The following is a 19928-nucleotide window of genomic DNA, read 5'->3' as shown; positions in this document are numbered from 1 at the left end:
ATTCCATCACAATATTTTGACAGGCTTTATCTCTAATACCTTGCACATGATAGCTGCTATTCAGCTTCATGCATAATGACACATTTCAACTGACAAAAGATATTCTGCTGAAATTTTGTAAGTGGAATTGGAGAAATGTATGTAGATTCTTAAACTCATCATTTTGTTTAAATTAAAACCAGTATTTTGGTAATCAGATCAAAATCTTTTGATGGTTTTACTCCGATCATTGTGAAAGCAATCACTTGTGGAATGACTACAGTGTGAAGTTGGCACTGATTTGACAAACATTAAAACTGTCAAAGCATTTGATTCCAAATGTTATATCTCCCTGATTTGAATTTTTTTTAATCATTAACAGAAAAAGTTGCCATTGATGGCTCTCTCCCAAAGCATGCAGGAAGGAATTGCCTTAATAGGGGATGACTCTCTCATTACGTAAGTAACATCACCATGATGGAGCTGCTTTGTTGGATACGGTATAGCAAATTGTTGAGACTTTAAATAAAGAGGAAACGTATAAATGATGGAAATATGAAATTAGCATTCCTGTTGTAAACAAGATCAATTAGTGTCTAAAGAGAAAGGACAGATTGACATTTCAGGACTTCGATGCAGAATGCATTGCACGTTGCCAATAAAAGAATGAGGTATTGTTTGTGGTTCAGGATGCTGTTTGATCCGATATGTATTCCAGTGTTTTTAAGCTGGTGGTGGTTACTACTGGGGGAGTTTGATACTGCTGAGTGCTTTTTTGCTATAAATGCAGTGTTCTGGTGTAGCCTGTGGCATTTAATTAGTATTTTACTTCAGTCCTTTCACACAAAGGGCTAATAGGTTGTTCTTTTAAGTTTTTTTTTCCTAAAGACACTTCTCTCTCCTGCATATTCTGTTTGTTGATTAGATATATTGTCCACAGGTAACCTCAGGCATCGTGTTCACTGCCAAACACAACCAACTAATTATTCTAAACCCATTTTCCAGTACTTGGCTCATAGCCTTGTATGCCTTAGCATTGCATTTGCACATCAAAATACTACTTAAATCTTACAAAGGTTTCTGTCTCTACCACTCTTGAAGTTCCAGATTCCTACCAACTCTGGGTGAAAATGTTTTTCTTCACATCACCTCTGAGCCTTCTGCTCTTTACCTTAAATCTGCATCTCCTGGAGATTGATCCCTCCATCAAGGGGAAAAATTTCTTCCTCCTCTAGGAAAAACAACCCCAGCCTATCCAATGTCTCTTAATAATTAAAACACTTCAGCCCAGGTGACATTGTGGTAAATCTCCTCTAGACCTTCTCCAATGCAATCACATCTCTCCTATAATGTGGACTCCAGAACTGCACAGAATACTGTTGCTGTGGCCTAACCAACTTATGCAGTTCCAGCATAACCTCCCCTCTCTTAAACTTTATGCCTTGTCTAATAAAGGTAAGTATAACTTTTTAAACCATTTTAGCTTAAGGCACTGGTGGACATGCACGCCAAGGTTCTGCTGATACTCCGTGCTTCCCAGGCTCTTACTGTTCAAGTATTCCCTTACCTTGTTTGTCTTGCGTCAATTCAAATTTATTCATTTTGAATTCTCTTTGCCACAGATCAACCCATTTGACTAGCTTGTTATATCATCTTGCAGTCTGAGGCTATCCTCCTCACTATACACCCCCCCCCCCCCAAACTTATTGATCAAGCCTCCTACTTTCAAGTCTAAATCATTTATATAAACCACAAATAGCGAGGACCCTATTACTGACCCCTATACTACCCCACTGGACACAGATTTCTGTTTGGAAACATACCCATCATCCATCACATGCTGCTCAGCCAACTGTGGATCTGATTTGCCAAATTTCCTTTGATCCGTGGGTTCTTTCTTTTGATTGCAGTCTCTCATTTGGCCTTAATCGAAAGTGCTGGTGTCCAAGTAGAATACATCAAAATCATTGCCCTCATCGACACACCTGGTTACTTATCAAAAAAATTCTAACAAGTTGATCAGACATGATCTTCCCTTAACAAAACTGTGCTGACTGTTCTTGATTAATCCCTACCTCTCCAAGTGCAGATTAATTCTGTCCCTCAGAGTTGCTTTTATTTGCTTCCTCACCACTGAGCTTAGACTGACTGGCCTGAAGTTTCCTGGTTTATGTCTTGCTCCCTTGATGAATAACAGTATCATATTGATTGTCCTCCAACCTTCTGGTACATCTCTTGTTGCCTCACTCAACAGCTTTAGATGCAATTCATCTGACCCTGGAGATTTATCTACTTTTAAGTCTGCTAGACCACTCAGAACTTCCTTTCTGTCTGTGCTAATTTCTTTAATTATATTACAGACCTTGTCCCTGATTTCTATCACCGTAATGCCCATCTCACTCATGAGCACCGACCCAAAATATTCATTTAGAATCCTACCTACATGCTTTTCTTCCATGCATAAATTACCACTGTGGTCCTTAAAGGGCCCTACTGGTTCCCTTGTGATTATTTTTTAAACCCTTGATGTATCTGTAAAACAACTTGGGATTTTATTTTATTTTACCTGCCCTCGTATCCCCTTTAGCTCTCCTAATTTCTATTTTAAGTTCCCTCTTGCATATTCTGTACTCCTTTTCTGTTTTGAGACCTCAGGATCCGAGGTAAGCTTCCTTTTTCTCTTAATCCAATGTTATCTTATCAGTTGATATCCAGCCTTCACAGGATTGGATAGCCCCACCCTTTGTCTTTATTGTAACATGTTGGCTCTGCACACCCATTTCCTCCTTGAATGCATTTCAATGTTCTGAGTCAGAGTTGCCTGAAAGTATCTGCTCCCAGTCCACTCTGGCCAAGTCCTAACTAATCTTATTAAAATCAACCTTTCACCATTTGAGAACTTGGATTTCAGGCCCAGCTTTATGCTTTTCCATAACAGTCTTGAATCTAACAAAGTTATGATCATGGTCTGCAAAATGCTGATACTTCAACCATTTGCCCAGCTTTGTGACCTAAAATTAAATCCAGAACTGCCTCCTCTCTTGTTAATTTCTGAAATAGATCATGGTAACAGCAACTCTGAATAAGACTGGGCAAGCCAGCCGAAACTAGCAAAGAAATGGCAAAATAGAGCTGGAAGAGAAGATCACTACCTTTCTGGATGCACCATTATGAATTGTTCAAAGTTTTCTGATTTGAGAATTTCCTTTTTGAATTCTGCCATGTTAGCTTTATCAGATTGTGTTGGGATGAACCCAATAAAACATTATCCCAGTTTAATTTGTATTAGCAAGTTCTTACGCAAGCACTTGTCCATAAAGAATCTTTATCATTATCCTGAGGGATATCAACATTATTACTTTGTACCCATGATCATGTTTGGTTTGGTTTCAGGAAATTGCTGGAAACATGTAGTGAAGCAGAACATAAGCTGGCGTTTGAGCTTGCCTCCTATGAATCTCAAATTGAGAGAGAGATCCTTGAGCCATTCAATAACTTGGCAGAAGTGAGTAAACCTCTCATTGCTTCCCCCTTTCATACTTTCACACAAATGTTTTGTTCAAGTTTAGTTTCTGTTACTTGTCTGTAGACTGCTCAGTTTCAGCATAATCCTTCACTTGTGGATGACATGCCGATTTCAGGAATTTATCAAATTTTCAGGTTGAGAATCACTTGCTTTATCTGCTGCTCATTCAGGAGACCAAAGAGGAACACTGTGGAATAGTAGTAAATACCTGTTTACTGATTTATTACTTTTGTTCATTCTTAAAAGATGGAGATTCCTAACATTCAAAAACAGAGGAAGCAATTGGCTAAATTAGTACTAGACTGGGACTCGGCAAAAATGCGGTAAGAGTTTCTATATTGTAACAGAATTTAATGTGATACTTTCAAATCTATAACCAAAAATAACATTTTTAGATGAGAGGAATTTTATAGCTTTGAAGTTGTTCATTAGCACCCGTAATCTGTTTTTCACCTTTCACACTAGCCAGTAATCTCAACAGTAACAAAACAAAAACCATCGGTGACAACATGAACTTAATCACTGACAGTAATAAATGATTAATCAAACCAAAGTCAGGACCAATTTATTGATAAACCATAAAAGCATTTGAGAGAATTTCTGCAAGCTGAAGTGTTGATCATAGTGATGTTAGATTGGATGTGGTTTTGCTTCTGAGTGCTAAGACTAGTTTGAGTTTAAGGCTCTGAGGAATTAGAAACAGGTTTGCATCTGGTGTTTGTTGGAACTTTTTGATTGGAACCTGTGTTGGGGCTTGAGGAAATGCATCTGATTTGAAGATTAATTGCCTGTGGTTTGTTTTAGGTATAATCAAGCAAACAAAGCTGCATTTTCAGGAGGCAATTTCCCAGCAGTAGCAGCAAAAGTTGACTCACTGAGGGAGGAAATGGATGAAGCTGGAAATAAAGTTGAGCTGTGTAAGGTATGTTTATATGGTAATTTGAATGGAGAAATCATAGTCTGTATTTCAATAATGGATATTTGTTTTATAAAGGTTTTGGTACAATTTGTGGGAAATGTTTTTCTATTTGATCTCTTGTGCCTTCCTAGTTGGTAATTTGTTTGGAAGTTACAAGAGTGCAAAGAGTGCAGAAGTTTCTTGGTTTTAAGTTACAAGTCAGAAGTCACGTCATAGAGTCATAGGGATGTACAGCACGGAAACAGTGATACCAGGCTATAGTCAAAAAGGTTTATTCGAAGTCACAAGCTTTCGGAACACTGCTCCTTCATCAACTGATGCGGAGGAAAGCCCACAGGCACAGAATATATAGGTGGTGAGATAATTGCAAGATAATTCCATGTAATTAGGAGTGTTAAGAGATAGCACAAATGGTGTGAGTGGAGTGTCAACAGGCTGAATGACAAGTCTTTGCAGGTGGTCAAAAGTGTCAGATGGCGTGTGTAAAGTGTCAATGACTGAATAGCAAGTGAAGGGATGACCTATGATCCATTTAATTAAGGAAGAAGGATAATTTCAAAAAAGGAGAAAGTGAGGACTGCAGATGCTGGAGATCAGAGCTGAAAAATGTGTCGCTGGAAAAGTGCAGCAGGTCAGGCAGCATCCAAGGATCAGGAGAATCGACGTTTCGGGCATAAGCCTGAAGAAGGGCTTATGCCCGAAACGTTAATTTTAAAAAAAAGTCAAAGATGGGATGGTGCTAGAGACAAACCAGATGGCTGGAATAAAACTTTAGGTATAAGAATCACATGATAAGGGTCTAACCAAAGTAACAAGTAATTCAAAACTGTACAATTGTACAACAATCTACCTTAATTAGTTTGTAATACAATTCAGTTAGAGTCCAGTTTGATGTGTTATGAAGTTGAAGGTATATACTACCTTTTGAGAGAGGGAATGCTGTTCTGCACAGAGACCTTACAAGAGCAGTCTGAGTGTACTGGAAAATTGAAACTATGTAACGTTTGGCTGTGAAATAGATATGAATTGGTTGCTGTTTTGATCATTCGAATTTAACCAATCAGTTTAATGCCCCAGGATACTAAAACCCAATCAAGTTTGAATTTATTGTTTTGTCAACATCGAACCAGTGAGATGATCTGATGTTGGGGATATAAAAAAGGTAGGCATTTTGAAAATTGGAGCAACTGCCATTGAGAGAGTTAAAAATCACAACACCAGGTTATAGTCCAACAGGTTTAATTGGAAGCACACTAGCTTTCGGAGCGACGCTCCTTCATCAGGTGATTGTGGAGGGCTCGATCGTAACACAGAATTTATAGTCTGGGATCTTTCCTGCTTGCCTGCATTCCTGTAGAAACTTGATGTCTGTGTCGATATGAGCAATCTTCTTGGAGATCCTCTCCACTTTAAGCCGGCGGTTAGTGGTGTCGATAGTAGTCATGATTTGGAGATGCCGGTGTTGGATTGGGGTGTACAAAGTTAAAAATCTCACAACACCAGTTTATAGTCCAATAGGTTTAATTGGAAGCACACTAGCTTTCGGAGCGACGCTCCTTCATCAGGTGATTGTGGAGGGCTCAATCGTAACACAGAATTAATAGCCCTTGTGAGAGAGAGAGAGAGAGAGAGAGAGAAAAAGAGAGACTGAAGACACACCAAAGGTACCTTTTCATATGAAACATCTTCACAGTAAAAAGAACAAAAGACAACCCAGGGAAATCTTCATTTAGAAGAAGAAAGGCACCGAAGATGACAGCTGCTGTATGGTTTTGAAATTAAGTTATGTAATTTTAATAAGTGTTTTATTGGAACAGTATGTTGCTACAGAGTTGAAGGCCGGTAATAAGCAGTTAAGAAAAAGGGGGGGGCTTAAGAGTTGTTAATAGTTGCTGTTTAATGTTCACTTTTAGAGTTAAAGCATAAATTGATATTATTTTCTTTAAAAATGGAATTTGGGGGAGTTCTTTGTCACTCATTTTAACAGATTACAAGGCGAGTGAGCTTCGCTGGGTGTTTAGTTCAATTAACAGAGGGGTTCATCGCCATGTCGTAACAGGTGTTATTAATAACTTTGAAAATACTTCCAAGTATTGAGGAATGTCTAAGAATAGAATGTCAAAGAATATACAATTCATCAACATTTAGTGTTTTATGTTAAAAACCTGAATGAGTAAGACATCTTCTCTGCGTGGAACAAAATACCTTTTGGGAAGTCATGTCTGAAAGCTTCTAATGCTTCTGAAATTTTCATGGAAGGGTGTTGTTTTTAGTCTTAACTCCTCCTCCTTTGCTTATGTAGGTGCCATCCCTCTATGTGGTCCTCCCACTTTCATGAAAGTCTGTATCATTTAACATCATTCCTAATTATTCAGTGAAGATTCCTTTATGAAGTTATGAGCTTGTATCTAGTTATTTTTTTTCATAATCCTTTCATTGCTGATTCTTTTAAGATTAAAGAATAAAATATTCATTCAAGGTTTATCAATAAAGATGCTTTGCTTTTCTGTCTTTGAGCATTGTTTTATTCTGCTTTCTAATGATATATTATATGAATCTTTGCCATTCTTATTAACTGGATAGTTTCAGTATATTTTAAACATTTTACTTTCACATCCTGATGTGATGTTGCCATTAGTCTTTCTCGGCATATTTTTTATGACTAAACTATTGTTTATACACTATGTTGTCTGTGCTGAGCACTAATTTACTTAATAGCATATGTGTGTCATCTCCATGCCCCCTTCTAGGTCTACCCTTTTCCTGTTACAAGTAGTTCTCTGACACGATGGTTGTGCTCTTGTGCAACCCCGTATTATAGAAACATCACACTTTATAAACTGTGATTACTATTGGTGATGTAATAGTGTTATAGCCAACACATTTTAAAAGTTTTAGCGAGTCTCCCAATTTGTCAATTGCATTACAACGAATTTGCATTAACAAAATGCATGTTATAGCAGACTGACCTGTATGTGGGATGGAGTTTCCCTGGTAATTCCTATATTAATCTTTGTTTTGCTTACTTAATATACTTATGTCTCAATCAAATCTATTTTTCTGGAGAACAAAGTATATGATGAATATGATTGAATCTCGCTGGAGTTATAAAGCTTGCTGGCAGTGAGGTTCATCACTTCCTGAATCAATTGCAGCTTTTTTTTTTTGAAAATCCATGTTTTAATTTAAGAACTGTACATTGAGATTAGACACCTGTTCAATTTTAAACTGACTTCTTCTTAGTGCCTGAACGCGCTACCAACTTTTCCTTGAGCCAAGGTTGGAATGCAAGACTCAAATGCCACAATCTTTACTGACGCAGGGGAATTCTGGAGAGAGAAATCCCAGAAATCCCTGGTTTAGACTTGTAGATGCTTACAGCCCAGAAAGAGGCCATTCTTGTCTTTGTTGGGTACCAAAGCACTGAATGCATTGATCCCACTTCCTAGCTCGTTGAAGCTATAGCAATACAAGTGAATACCTTCTATGTAATGTTACAAGAGTTTCTGACTCATCCACCCATTCAGGCAGCAAGTTCTAGATTCCCACCACCTTCTGCATGAAAAGCATTTCTTCTTAATTTTCCTCTTAGCTTTTTACCTCTTGTCTTCAATCCATGTCCCCAGTTATTGACCGTCTACTATTTTACAAAGGTGCCTTCTTATCCACTCTCTCTATGACACTAATAATCTTGTACATCATAATCAGGTCATCTCTTGATCTTTGCTACTGCAAGTAAAATTATCCCAGCCTATCCATCTTTCCTTTAAGCCCAGGCAATGTCCTGACAAAGCTGTCCGGTACCCACTCGAGTGCAATCACCTCCTCATCATCATATGATCAGAACTGCACACAGTACTCCTTTTTTGACCTACACAGCATTTTCTACAGTTCCATCAACTTCCTGTGTTCTTGTGTTTGATGCCTCAGCTAACAAAGACAGAACCTTATATGCCTTCTGAGTCACATTATCTTACCCACCTTGCTACCTTCAGGAATCTGTGGATGCAAACACCATGCTCCCTCTGATCTTCAATCGTTTCCTAGATGCTACCATTCGGAGCATAATCCTTTGTCTTGTTAGCCCTCCCAAATTCATTGCCTCTCACTTAGCATCATTGAAGTTCATTACCATTGCTCTGCGACCTGAGCAATCTGTGATATCCTCATGCAGTTTATGGGTGTCCTTCTATTACTACTTACCACAGTACCGCTTTTCATATCATTGTGAACATCATGATCCTAACCCTTACATTTAAGTCTAAACCATTAACATCAATGACCCCATCAGCAAGGCCTGTAGAATCCCACTGAAAAAAGACTTTCAGTCACAGAAACATCCCTGCACAATTATTCTCTGCTTCCCAACTCCCGGGTGGTTTTGGATCCAATTAGCCACATTTCCTTCAATCCTATGCACTCTTTCTTTGTTGGCCAGTCTGTCATCAGTGACCTTATCAAAAGCCTTACTAAAGTCTGTGTAGACCACGTCAAATGCATTTCCATGTTCACAACTCCTGTTATCTCCTCAAAAGATTTGTTCAAAGTTGTCACACGTAAATTTCCCTTAACAAATCCATGCTGATTATCCCTGATCAATCTTTGTCTCCCCTGATGCATATTTTGTCCTTCAGAATTCTTTCTAATAACTTTCCCATCACCGAGGTTGACCGTCTTGTGATTTCTTGATCTATTCCTATTTTTTTAATAACGGCTGTTAACAGTCCTCTGGCACCTTAACTTGAGTTCTGAAGAAGGGTCATTGAACTTGAAACATTAAGTTTGCTTTCTCTTCACAGATGCTGCCAGACCCGACTTTCCCCCACAAATTGATTTCTTTTGTTTAGATTTTCAGCACCTGCAGTTCTTTGTTTTCTTCTTCAATAATCTTCTTACTGTTCTTTTATTAACTGTTAATTTGGTGAAGCAAATTTGTAATCTCTGTCAGTCAGTACTGTGCATTATCTCTAATGTTACGTGTTTGGGATTCTAAAATGAGGCACTTCTATTTGCAGGATCAACTTGCAGCTGATATGTACAACTTCAATTCCAAAGAAAGTGATTATGCAAAATATTTTGTAACGGTGAGTGTTCTACATTGGCACTGACTCATATGTACTTGGATCTTTCTCCTGAAGCCTTAAGCTTTTTGTTGAGATTACAAGAATTATATTTCATAGTCTTAAGGTTACTACTTATGCAAATAGAATTTTTGATGACAATTTGGGTTCTGTTCTCAGTTATTAGAAGCACAAGCAGATTACCATAGAAAATCGTTAAAAGTCCTAGAGGGGGTTCTTCCTACAATCCAAAACCAGCAAGGTACAGTATTAGCAGCATTTAGTTTCGTTATGCCTATATGACATCAATCATTTTACTTTCTTCCCTCTCTTCTGCAACCTTTTACTCTGACACTTTCTGTGCAATTTTTCAATTTAATATTGAGCCAGTGTTTGTTTTTTCTGATCAATACACCATCATCATTATTTTCTCTTCCATTGTCAATTAAATGACAACATTAAAAGGTGTTGATAAATTCTTGCTTATCCACGGAGAATAATGGAACTTTCCATAAGTGGTTTCTGTAACGTGTTGGGTTATTCAAATTATTTGCATTCTTAATAAATAATGTTTTATAATACATTGCCGAGAGGCCATATTAAATTGAAACTTAAATCATTCAGTTGATCGTTATTGCAACAAAAGCTTTATTGTGGAGCTGTCAGTCTTATTTTGTTAATTGGTAAATTTATTTCTTTCCCATTGATCTTCCTTAGATACATGGACAGAGAAACCTGCATTTGGAACCGCATTAGATGAACATCTCAAGCGTAGTGGTCGTGAGATAGCACTTCCTATCGAGGCATGTGTAATGATGCTGTTGGAAACAGGGATGAAAGAGGAGGTGAGGTCTTTGATTAAAACATTCATTTACATGCATAACTAATCAATACTCATTTCCATTTTAAGCAAAGTGCCAGTTCCGTCACCTCACCTTTTTTTTTAATTAATCATGGCTGATCCACTACATTTTCCTGCCTATGAAAGAAACAAGAAACTGCCAGAGATACGTTAGCAACTCTATATGCTTGATTTTATTTCAAGTCCTAGTTAAGTTTTACCCTGGGACCTGTTCAAGGAGCTGATTAAATTTACAATGCAGACTTTTACACTGAATGTTGAATAAAATGTGAAGGTAGAGGTAACAATTTCAATAATCTGATGCTATCGACCAGCCGATTTTTTTTTCATTGAGTTGTTGTTCATTCAGCTCTGGATGCTGGATGTACACTCCAACTGCTGCTGTTTGAATGCAAATCTGTGCATAAAATATAATGTATATTAAGGTTCTGGAATATAGCTTGGAATGTAAATGATTAGGGTACTTGGATACAACATTTTGGGGGTTCAGATCTCTGGGGGTTTGGATGGCCTGAGTCAAGATAGCTTATTGTAACACTGCATCCAGCCTCAGTATCCCAACGATGACAGACATATAGGATCCACATATAGGAGAAAAAAACATCAGACTTGACTATGACGCCTTATGGTTTTGTACTTTAGGAGTGGAGTATTATCCTCATGTGAAAAATAATCATTTGTGAACACCAGGGTCTGAAGTAATTTTAGTTTACAAATATTTTATCAGTGTCCTGCCCCTTAGTAAATGCCAATAGAAAGTAATGAATGATAGCCATGCTGTGTTCCTCCAAGTGTATTTCGCTATCTTTGTCACTAATACAACCTACCATTCCTCATACTGCTACTAATTATTCATATGCTGGAAGAAGTCTTACAGCTTCCTTATTTTCTTGTTCTCTCCTGGTTGGTCTTATTTTCTTTTTCACTTTCTCTCAACATATTGCATCTGGCCTGTTTTGACTTATACGCATTCCTTTTAAACTACTTCATATTTTCTCTCTCCTTCATCATGTGTAATGGTTGTGTTCCTGTTGTAATACAGGGGCTGTTCCGAATTGCTGCAGGAGCATCTAAATTGAAAAAACTAAAAGCTGCATTGGACTGCTCTGCCTCACAGCTGGACGAATTCTATTCTGATCAACATGCTGTTGCAGGTAATTTTTTTGGATGAAAGCCAAAGCATTTTGGATTTCAATCAGGTTGTTTATAATTTTACTAGAATTTAAACACTTTTAAAAATGTGTTCGTGGATTGGGTATCACTGGCAAAGCCCCCACTTAAAAGCCTTTGAGAATGTGATGGTGAATTGTTAACTGAAACCACTGGAGTACTTGTGGCATGCGTTCTCAATGTAATTCCTTAAGGCATTTCAGGGTTTTGTCCCGGGGCATCTTTGAGCAGCAATGTGTTTTCAAGTCGGGATAGTGTGTCATTTGGAAGCAGATTCCAAGGCACGTGATAGTTCTACATGGTAAAGTTCATTGGTTTGGAAGTGATGTTGAAAGCAATCTTCGTGAGTTATTGCATTACATTTTGTAGATGGTGCACATCTACCGTTGCTGTACCATTTATGGAGGGAATGAATCTTAAATACTATGGATATTGTTCCAGTCAATATAATGTTCTTCCCATGGATGGTATTGAGCTTCTTAAATGTTGTTGGACCTGCACCCACTCAGGCAAATGAGGAAGAAACTCTGTCGCTACTATTTCTGGCCTGTGCCTTGTAGATAATGTAATGGTTTTTGGGGAAACAAGATGTCAATTCCTTGTCAGAGAATATCCTGCTTATGACTAATTTTTATTGCCACAGTGTTTATGTGGCTGATCCAGTCAAGTGTCTGATTTTAGTGGCCTCCTGTGATGTTAATGGTGGGCACATTTGAAATTTGCTGCAATGGACTCTAGTATTTTTCGAATGGAATGAAGTGCTTAACCTCAGTGTTTAAATAAGTGGGTTTTAATTTTCTACAGAATGAGTCTCTTGGAGTTAGAGCAGAAATGAGATGGTGGAGAGAAATAATTTGTGGAAGAGCAAACAAATTAGAGTGACTGTTTTCGAGGCGATGACCACAGCTGTCGATTGGGAAGGCAACTATATCAGTAGATTGCAACATTGAAATATGTTTCAGAAAGAAATTCTCTCACGGATGGGGATGGCTGAACAGTGTACTGTCAGTCTTCACTAGATTACCACCATGAAGAAAGAAATACTGAAAGGCAACTGGTGCCAGTCGAATAAGTTGGATAAGTTAACAAGCTTTGATAAGAGACCAGCATTGAAGTAACAGTGATTAATGTCCCTACTCGTGTCCTGAACCACATTTTATTGTTTTTCTATACTTGTTATGGTATGCTTGTGTGTATTGAAAAGATTCTAGCTCACATAATAAATCATTGCCAAATTCTGATGTGTCTGGAGAATACCTCCTTATGTCAACTTGTTGTTTCTTTGCCTTTAGGTGCCTTGAAATCATATCTGAGAGAGCTACCAGAACCTTTAATGACATACCAGCTTTATGATGAATGGGTCCAGGCTGCAAGGTCGGGATTAAGTGCATTACATTGCACCATATTATACTTGTGTTTCATACAATGTTACGTTTAAGTTAAATCAAATATGCATAAGTTGAACTGGCAATTTCCCAATGCCTACTAATTAACTTTTAGTTCAATTCTATCGCAGCGTACCAGACATGGACAAGAAGTTACAAGCCCTCTGGCTAACTTGTAGCAAAATGCCAAAGTCAAACAACTCCAACTTCAGGTACGTGTCCTCAATCTTCAGATATATCCTATGGAAGTGATGTGGCACAAATGAGACTTGAATGCTGGTATTAATCAAGAATGAAAGAAAACATTCTTCTAATTTTTTTTTAAGTTCTGTTTTCCACAGCCAGACAGTTCCATTTTTGTTGTTAAAATTCTGACATCAGATCTTTTCATACAATGCAGTTACAAAAGTATGGTAATGGACTAGCAAACTAGAGGTTGTAAGTTTGTTAAATTACAATAGTAACTATGCTTCATTAGCTGTAACTAGCTTTGGGATATTCTTGAGGTCACGAAGCATTCCAGAAATTCATGTTTTCTTTAAAATTCTTCCATAAAAAGTTGTGGAATTTAGCTCTAAAAATGTACTGGTCGATAGACATGGAAACTGTCATTGTGCAAAATCCCAATTTATAGATGAACGTCTTGCAGCGAAGAGAACCTGCTACTCAATCTGCTCTGGCCTTCAAGTGGCTTCAGCCACACACTGCGTAGTCAGTATTCAACTTAATTTCAAATAAACATTGTTAGAATAAAATCTAATGAGGGACATAGGTAAAGTTAATAATAATTGTCTTTTCCCTAGGATGGGGGATTTCAAGACTAGGGGACACGTTTTGAAGGTGATGGGAGAGAAATGTTTTAAAAACAGGCACATTTTTTACACAGCAGGTACTTTGTGTGGAATGGACTTCCTGAGGAAGTGGTGGATGTGGGTATACTTACAACATTTAAAAGACATTTGAATAAGTACATGAATAGGAAAGGTTTTGAGGGATATGGGCCAGGCACAAGCTAGTGGGACTCGTTTAGTTTGGGATTACATTCGGCATGGACTGGTTGGACTGAAGGGTCCATTTCTATGCTATAGGAGTCTGTGACAGAATGATGAAGGATTTATCCTCATAATTATTTTCATAGAAATGAATTGGGGAAGAGAATTGCTCCCCCACAATGCCACTCCCATTCAAATGAAAAAAGAAAGTGTAAGTAGTTCCATGGAAAAGGCTAAGTTGACGGCCAGCTAATATTCATTAAAATAAATGACAGAGAGAAGTATGGTAAAATTAGCCAGTCAGTCCTCCACATCATTGGAAAAGAATGAATTTGTAGCAGTTTTGATTTAGAGGTTTGTTGAAGGTTCTTAATGTATTATTCTTGTGTAGGAGCTTGGGTTCTAAAATAGAGGAATGATGAATCTCTAAACTGGAGGAATGATATATCCTTTAATGTTTATTTCTATATAGTGTGTATGAAGAAAAAGGAGAATATGGATTTTAGTTCATTTTCAATATGTTCTGACAGTGGTACTAGGATGTCTAGGTACATGGATTTGTTTGTCTCTGTTAATTAAGTCTTTAAAACGTTTAGGGTAAATAGTTCAGTGTGTTAGGAAAGAGGATAGAAGAGAGGGGATTTAAAAAACTGCTGTTGAAGTCCAGTAACACACACAGTCAGAAACATCCAGAAGAAGCCTGACAATTCTGCAGATTTCATTGAGAGCAAAAGTCTGTAACAGCAGATGTGCTGTTAGTTTAGCAGTTTCCAAAATAACTAGGTCTAAAAAAAATTCTGAATGGCTTAGAGAAAAGGTCCAGAGACAAAAGGCTTGACAGAGGAAGATACCTAACAAGGTTTTCAAAATCTGACTTTAAGGATCACATGTTAAGGGATAAGTAAGTTACATTAGTGATTTGATCAAGGGTATGGGGAAGAGACATGAATGAAAGAAAATAACATTGAGCGAAATTTGCCAAAAAGAAACTGATTACAGTTGTGCCAGCTGAAAACTGTTTTAAATTTGTAATGGGCCACCTGTCACCTGAGGTTTGGGTATCTGTAATATCATTGTTGATAAAACTTGTACATAAAACTAGTCTGTACAGTCATAAACTGTCCATAAAGCTTGTACATAAAACTAGTCAACAAATGATAAAAGAAAATAATATAATTAAGTAATTAATTAAAACCCATTAAAACTGGCATCTGTCACGGGTGTAGCATGTGAACTCTATTAGATGCCGGTGTGATCTGGGAAACATCTGCAATAAGCATTTACAGCTCAAGCAGCTTTGACTCAGAAATCTGGAGACCAAGCTGCCCATTCTGTTGAATCGTTCTTTCTGGTATTTATATTAAGATCAGTGACTGACCACCATGGTACATGAACAGAATCAATAAAGCTTATTGTTTGGTAAGCCAGAGATTACTCTCCAGGATCTGACTTATCCATAACTACAATATCTAGGCTCATAACAGAAGCATGTTTTCTTTTCGGCTGCTTTAGTATCAATGCATTTCGTATTGCATCCTGATTGATTAAAGATCCCTTGCGGTCTGTTCTGTGTCATCCTTGTGCCTGTTTAGCAAGTATTACTGGTTGGGCACAGTGTCCTGTTTTAGGGTTGTGACTTCTTCCCTGTTTATGGCAGCCTCATTTTAGGCATTTTTCAGTGTTGAGACTGTTCATTCCTGTCTCATGTCTCTCAAGTCTATTTCCCTGGAATAGTGTGGATGGTTGACGTAGCAGTATTACTAAAGTTCTTAGAGGCATTAATTCTGATGGCAGTATATGATTTGGAGCTCACCTTTGCCATGATGACTACTTGCCCTTTCGTTTTTTGTTTCTATGGGAATAACATTGTGTCCCTGACCTGCTTCTCCCCAATTAATTTCAATGGAAATAATTATGAGCACAACCCCTCTGTCAATCCATTAGGCATTTTTTTGACAGCACTTAATTTAACTTAAGTTGACTTCCTTGTTCTACTTTGGTTGATGCTTTGCTTGAGAATGGTCACTGTTTGTATTTTTTTTAAATATAGTTGTCATTGCACAACTCTTTTTTTTTGGGTGAGTAAACTTCTACAAGGCAGTAAGAAGAACATGAAGAGTTATGAAGTTAAGAATATCTTTATAGCTATCTTTATCACACCTATCATAAGGAAATGTAGGAACTTAGGAAAAGACGGTGGGGTAACTTTGTTGCTAAAGGGTGTAATTAGTACAGTGGTGACAAATGACTTTGCCTCAAAAGGGAAAAATAGTGAACCAGTTTGAGCAGAAATAAGAAATTGGAAAGGAAGAAGTTTACTTGTGGAAGTAATTTTGTTTTTATAGTAGTTACATTGTAGAACAAGGGCATCTAAGAAAGGTACCTCAAAATCATAAGTGAGTTTATATGTTGATCGATTGAATCCAATAATCAAAGGTAGCCTGGGAAATGGGTTCATTGAATATATTTAGGGCACTTCCCCAGGGCACTATATCAGTAGTTCTATATTGCAATGGTTGCATTCTTGTGCAGCCCTGCATTATGAAAGAAATTGTGCTTTAGAAACGGCGCTTAGTGTTGGTGATGTAACCATGTTATAGCGAATTTGCGCTAACATTATAGCAGAAAGACCTGTATTGTAGAGACATCGAGAGCAAACTATTCTAGACTTATTAGTGAGCAATGAAACAAAAGTTAATCACTAACCTTATATAAAAGAAGCTGTAGGTGACAGCGATCATAAAGCATGATAGAATTTTTCATTCACTTTAAGGCAAAGGATTGTGGGTCTAAGAGAATGATTTTAAACCTCAATTCAGATTGTTTGGGGTCTACAAATACAGTTGAATTGGAAAGCTAGTTACAAGGAAGCAAAGCAGAAATGTGATGGCAGAGTCAGGAAAGATTCTTTGAAAAGGATACATCATTGGTGGTTCAGTGAGGAAGTTAGAGAGAGTATCAAATGGAGCAACACTACAAATACGCAGAATGTAGTCATAGGTCAAAAGATTGGTCAGATTTTTTAAGAACAAGCAGAAAAAATTTAAAACAAACACAATAGAATATAACAGCAAACTAGTTTGTACATAAAACTAGTCAACATATGATAAATGAAAATAATATAATTAAGTAATTAATTAAAACCCATTAAAACTGGCATCTGTCATGGATGTAGCATGTGAACACTATTGGATGCCGGTGTGATCTGGGAAACATCTGCAATAAGCATTTGCAGCTCAAGCAGCTTTGACTCAGAAATCTGGAGACCAAGCTGCCCATTCTGCAACATGCAAGGGCTGGGGCAATGTTAACTCGATATTTTGTTGTCAGGAGACAGTCACATCTCTTGCGATATGGTGTATTGATTTGATCAGTAATATGAAAGTGTGGTTACTGTTGAGACAGATGTGGGTACCCAGAGGATGTGAATGCTGAGCCTCTGCTGTTATCCAACTGATTTGACATGCTTAGATGAGAATGGGGTTGGTCTTCCTCTTCTATTGGTATTCATGGGAATTATCCAAAAATGTGTAAGATGAAAAGCTTTGAAAAACTTTTTTTCTCAGCAGTACTCAAGTCTTGTACTATTAATTTCTCTCCATTACATAGAATGTCGAGATACTTGGACCTTACTTATTTCATGGCAACTTCTTGTGTCTTCATTTGTGTAGATAAGACACAAGTGCTTGTTTAGTTTCACTACCATATCTCATTCCCATTATAAATCCTCTTGTCTTTGCCTATATTAGACCCACATTTATCATTTGTTTATCTCTTCCTTTATACATAGCAATAGAAGCTCTTGCAATCTGCTTTTGTTATTACACTTGGACAGCCATATTCTATTCTCCTATCAATTTCTTAGTCCTCTCCTGCTGACCTCTTAAAATATTTTCCCAATCAGGCTTTACAACAATTTTTTGTCAGTTCTGTAAGCTGCCTCCTTTGATCCGCTGCTATCTTTCGCTTCCCTGTTAACAATGGAATACTCCCTTTTCCTGTTGGATATTTTTGCCATGAAAGGAATGTACGTTGCTTTTGAAAACTAAGTATAAATTCTTTAAATATTCATTGTTACTTATTCACTTTCGAACCTACTGATGTATTTTTTTCCAAGCTGCCACCATGAATTTATAATTGATCTTGTTTTCATGTGAGACCCTGCTTTGAGATTGAACTATATCTTTTTCAAACTTAATGGAAAAATCTGTCGTATTGTAGTCAGTGTTCTCAAGGTCTTATGACAAGATTATTAATTAGCCCTTTCTCATTGCATAAAATTAAACCTCAAATAGCCTGTGCACTAGTTGGTTCCTCAACATGTTGCTCTGCAAGAGTGTCTCACACCGATCTTGCAAATGCTGAATACATTTAGATACAGTGCTTTTGATTCTAACTTTTTAATACTTTTTCTTGATTCCTGATTTGTTCTGGGGTTTAGTTGTGCTGTTTTAAATCTTCACTTAACAACAGCTTTTCCGCTTCCTACAGCCAGCTTTATTTTAATTCTATCAGAATTCCCTCTTAGTTTCACATTGTTGTGACAAGCGTTTTTAAACTATCCCCAACAGAAGTTGCAAATCACCCTATGAGAATATCATTCCCATCCTGCTCAACTGTAATGTTTTTTCCTTCTACATGCCCATGAATCCATCTCAATGTCCCAGAAATCTGAACTCTTCCCATGCACCATTGTCTCAGCCATGTGTTCATTCACCCATTCTCCTTATTGCCATTCTCACCAATACATTGTAATCTTGATTAATCCTGAAATTACAGCCTTGGAGGTACAGTTTTTCAGTCTCTTGCCTAGTGTCATAAGGACTCTTTCCATGATCTCTTCCATCTCCTACTTACACTGTCGGTGCTAGTGTTGGTAATGACCTCTGGCTCTTTACCCTTCCCCCAAAAAGAACATCCTGCAGCCACTTTGAGACATCCATGGCCTTTACTTGAGAGGTAATATACTATCCAGGAATCATGTCTATAGCCACAGATACAGCTGTCTGTTATGTTAACTACCAAATTGCCTACTACTATTTACCTTCCATTCTTCTTCACATACATGTGTCTTTTTCAGTCTGGTGAACAGGAAAGTCGAGTTGGGACTTCAACGAAATCAGCCATGATCATAATGAATGATGGAGTAGATATGAAGGATGTAATGACCTACTTATGCTCCAGATCCTATGTTCCTTCATGTGACAAATCAGTGTTTATCGAGTTGAGGATTCACATTAAATGGAGATGTTTTCAGAGGTGAAGCTAAATTGTTGTCTTCTCTTAACAGGTATCTTATAAAATTTCTCTCAAAGCTTGCGCAACACAGTGATGTCAACAAAATGACTCCTAGCAACATTGCAATTGTGTTGGGGCCCAATCTACTGTGGGCTAAGAATGAAGGGTAAGAGCTTGCTGTTTTTATTATGGTCAGGCAGTAGCCACCTATATTTTTTGTAATAATGTTTTTATGCGGGTTAATGAAAAAAAAGAGTCTGTTAAGCATAGGGGACAACAGGAATCCAGCTGTAGCAAAATTGAGTTGGTATATTGATGGAACCAAGCTTAACATATATAATAATTGATCTCACTATGTTACTAGATTATTTAGTGTTATCCTGGATTGTATATAGTTTTTATTTTAAAATTTGATTTCAATACATACCCTTTCTTCCATTCTAGACTTAAACTATATGTTCTTTAACTATATTGTCTCTCCACACCATGAATGTATGATCAATTTTTACAATTTAAAGTACAGCATATAGTGAATGAATACTATGCAGTAAATAATCATATTGAAGGGATTACGTGTTTAAATTTATTTTTGCTGCAATTACTTTATGCTTTCCAATGAAATGCGATTTTGCTTTTCATTCTACCATATACCAAAATTCTCTCCTCAACACACTGTCTTCTTGCTGGCATACTGTTTCCCCGACACTGATTGCTTTCTGATGCCTTAACCAAGTAGCTAACCTTCTGTGAGAGCTGAGAGGGTATTTGATTGTAGAAGTTACAAAACCTATCGATCC

The 19928-nt window shown here is 37.4% G+C and overlaps 1 protein-coding gene across 5 annotated transcripts in view; it reads left to right on the top strand.

Annotated features, from left to right (window-relative positions):
* Positions 1-19928, top strand: part of arhgap17a (Rho GTPase activating protein 17a) — a 129074-nt gene that overhangs the window by 74692 nt on the left and 34454 nt on the right. For all 5 annotated transcript variants that reach the window (XM_087997758.1, XM_087997756.1, XM_087997760.1 and 2 more), the window contains exons 4-14: positions 362-438; positions 3373-3484; positions 3752-3828; positions 4310-4427; positions 9440-9508; positions 9665-9746; positions 10202-10329; positions 11389-11500; positions 12809-12890; positions 13033-13113; positions 19184-19297. In XM_087997758.1, coding sequence (XP_087853884.1) covers positions 362-438; positions 3373-3484; positions 3752-3828; positions 4310-4427; positions 9440-9508; positions 9665-9746; positions 10202-10329; positions 11389-11500; positions 12809-12890; positions 13033-13113; positions 19184-19297 — 1052 coding nt within the window. The remainder of the gene's footprint in view (positions 1-361; positions 439-3372; positions 3485-3751; positions 3829-4309; positions 4428-9439; positions 9509-9664; positions 9747-10201; positions 10330-11388; positions 11501-12808; positions 12891-13032; positions 13114-19183; positions 19298-19928) is intronic.

Source organism: Chiloscyllium plagiosum, unplaced genomic scaffold (assembly GCF_037043375.1).
Source record: "Chiloscyllium plagiosum isolate Xiang-an unplaced genomic scaffold, Cpla_swu_hap1 HiC_scaffold_20, whole genome shotgun sequence".
NCBI classification, from domain to species: domain Eukaryota; kingdom Metazoa; phylum Chordata; class Chondrichthyes; order Orectolobiformes; family Hemiscylliidae; genus Chiloscyllium; species Chiloscyllium plagiosum.
This window is presented reverse-complemented; position numbering and strand designations above follow the sequence as displayed.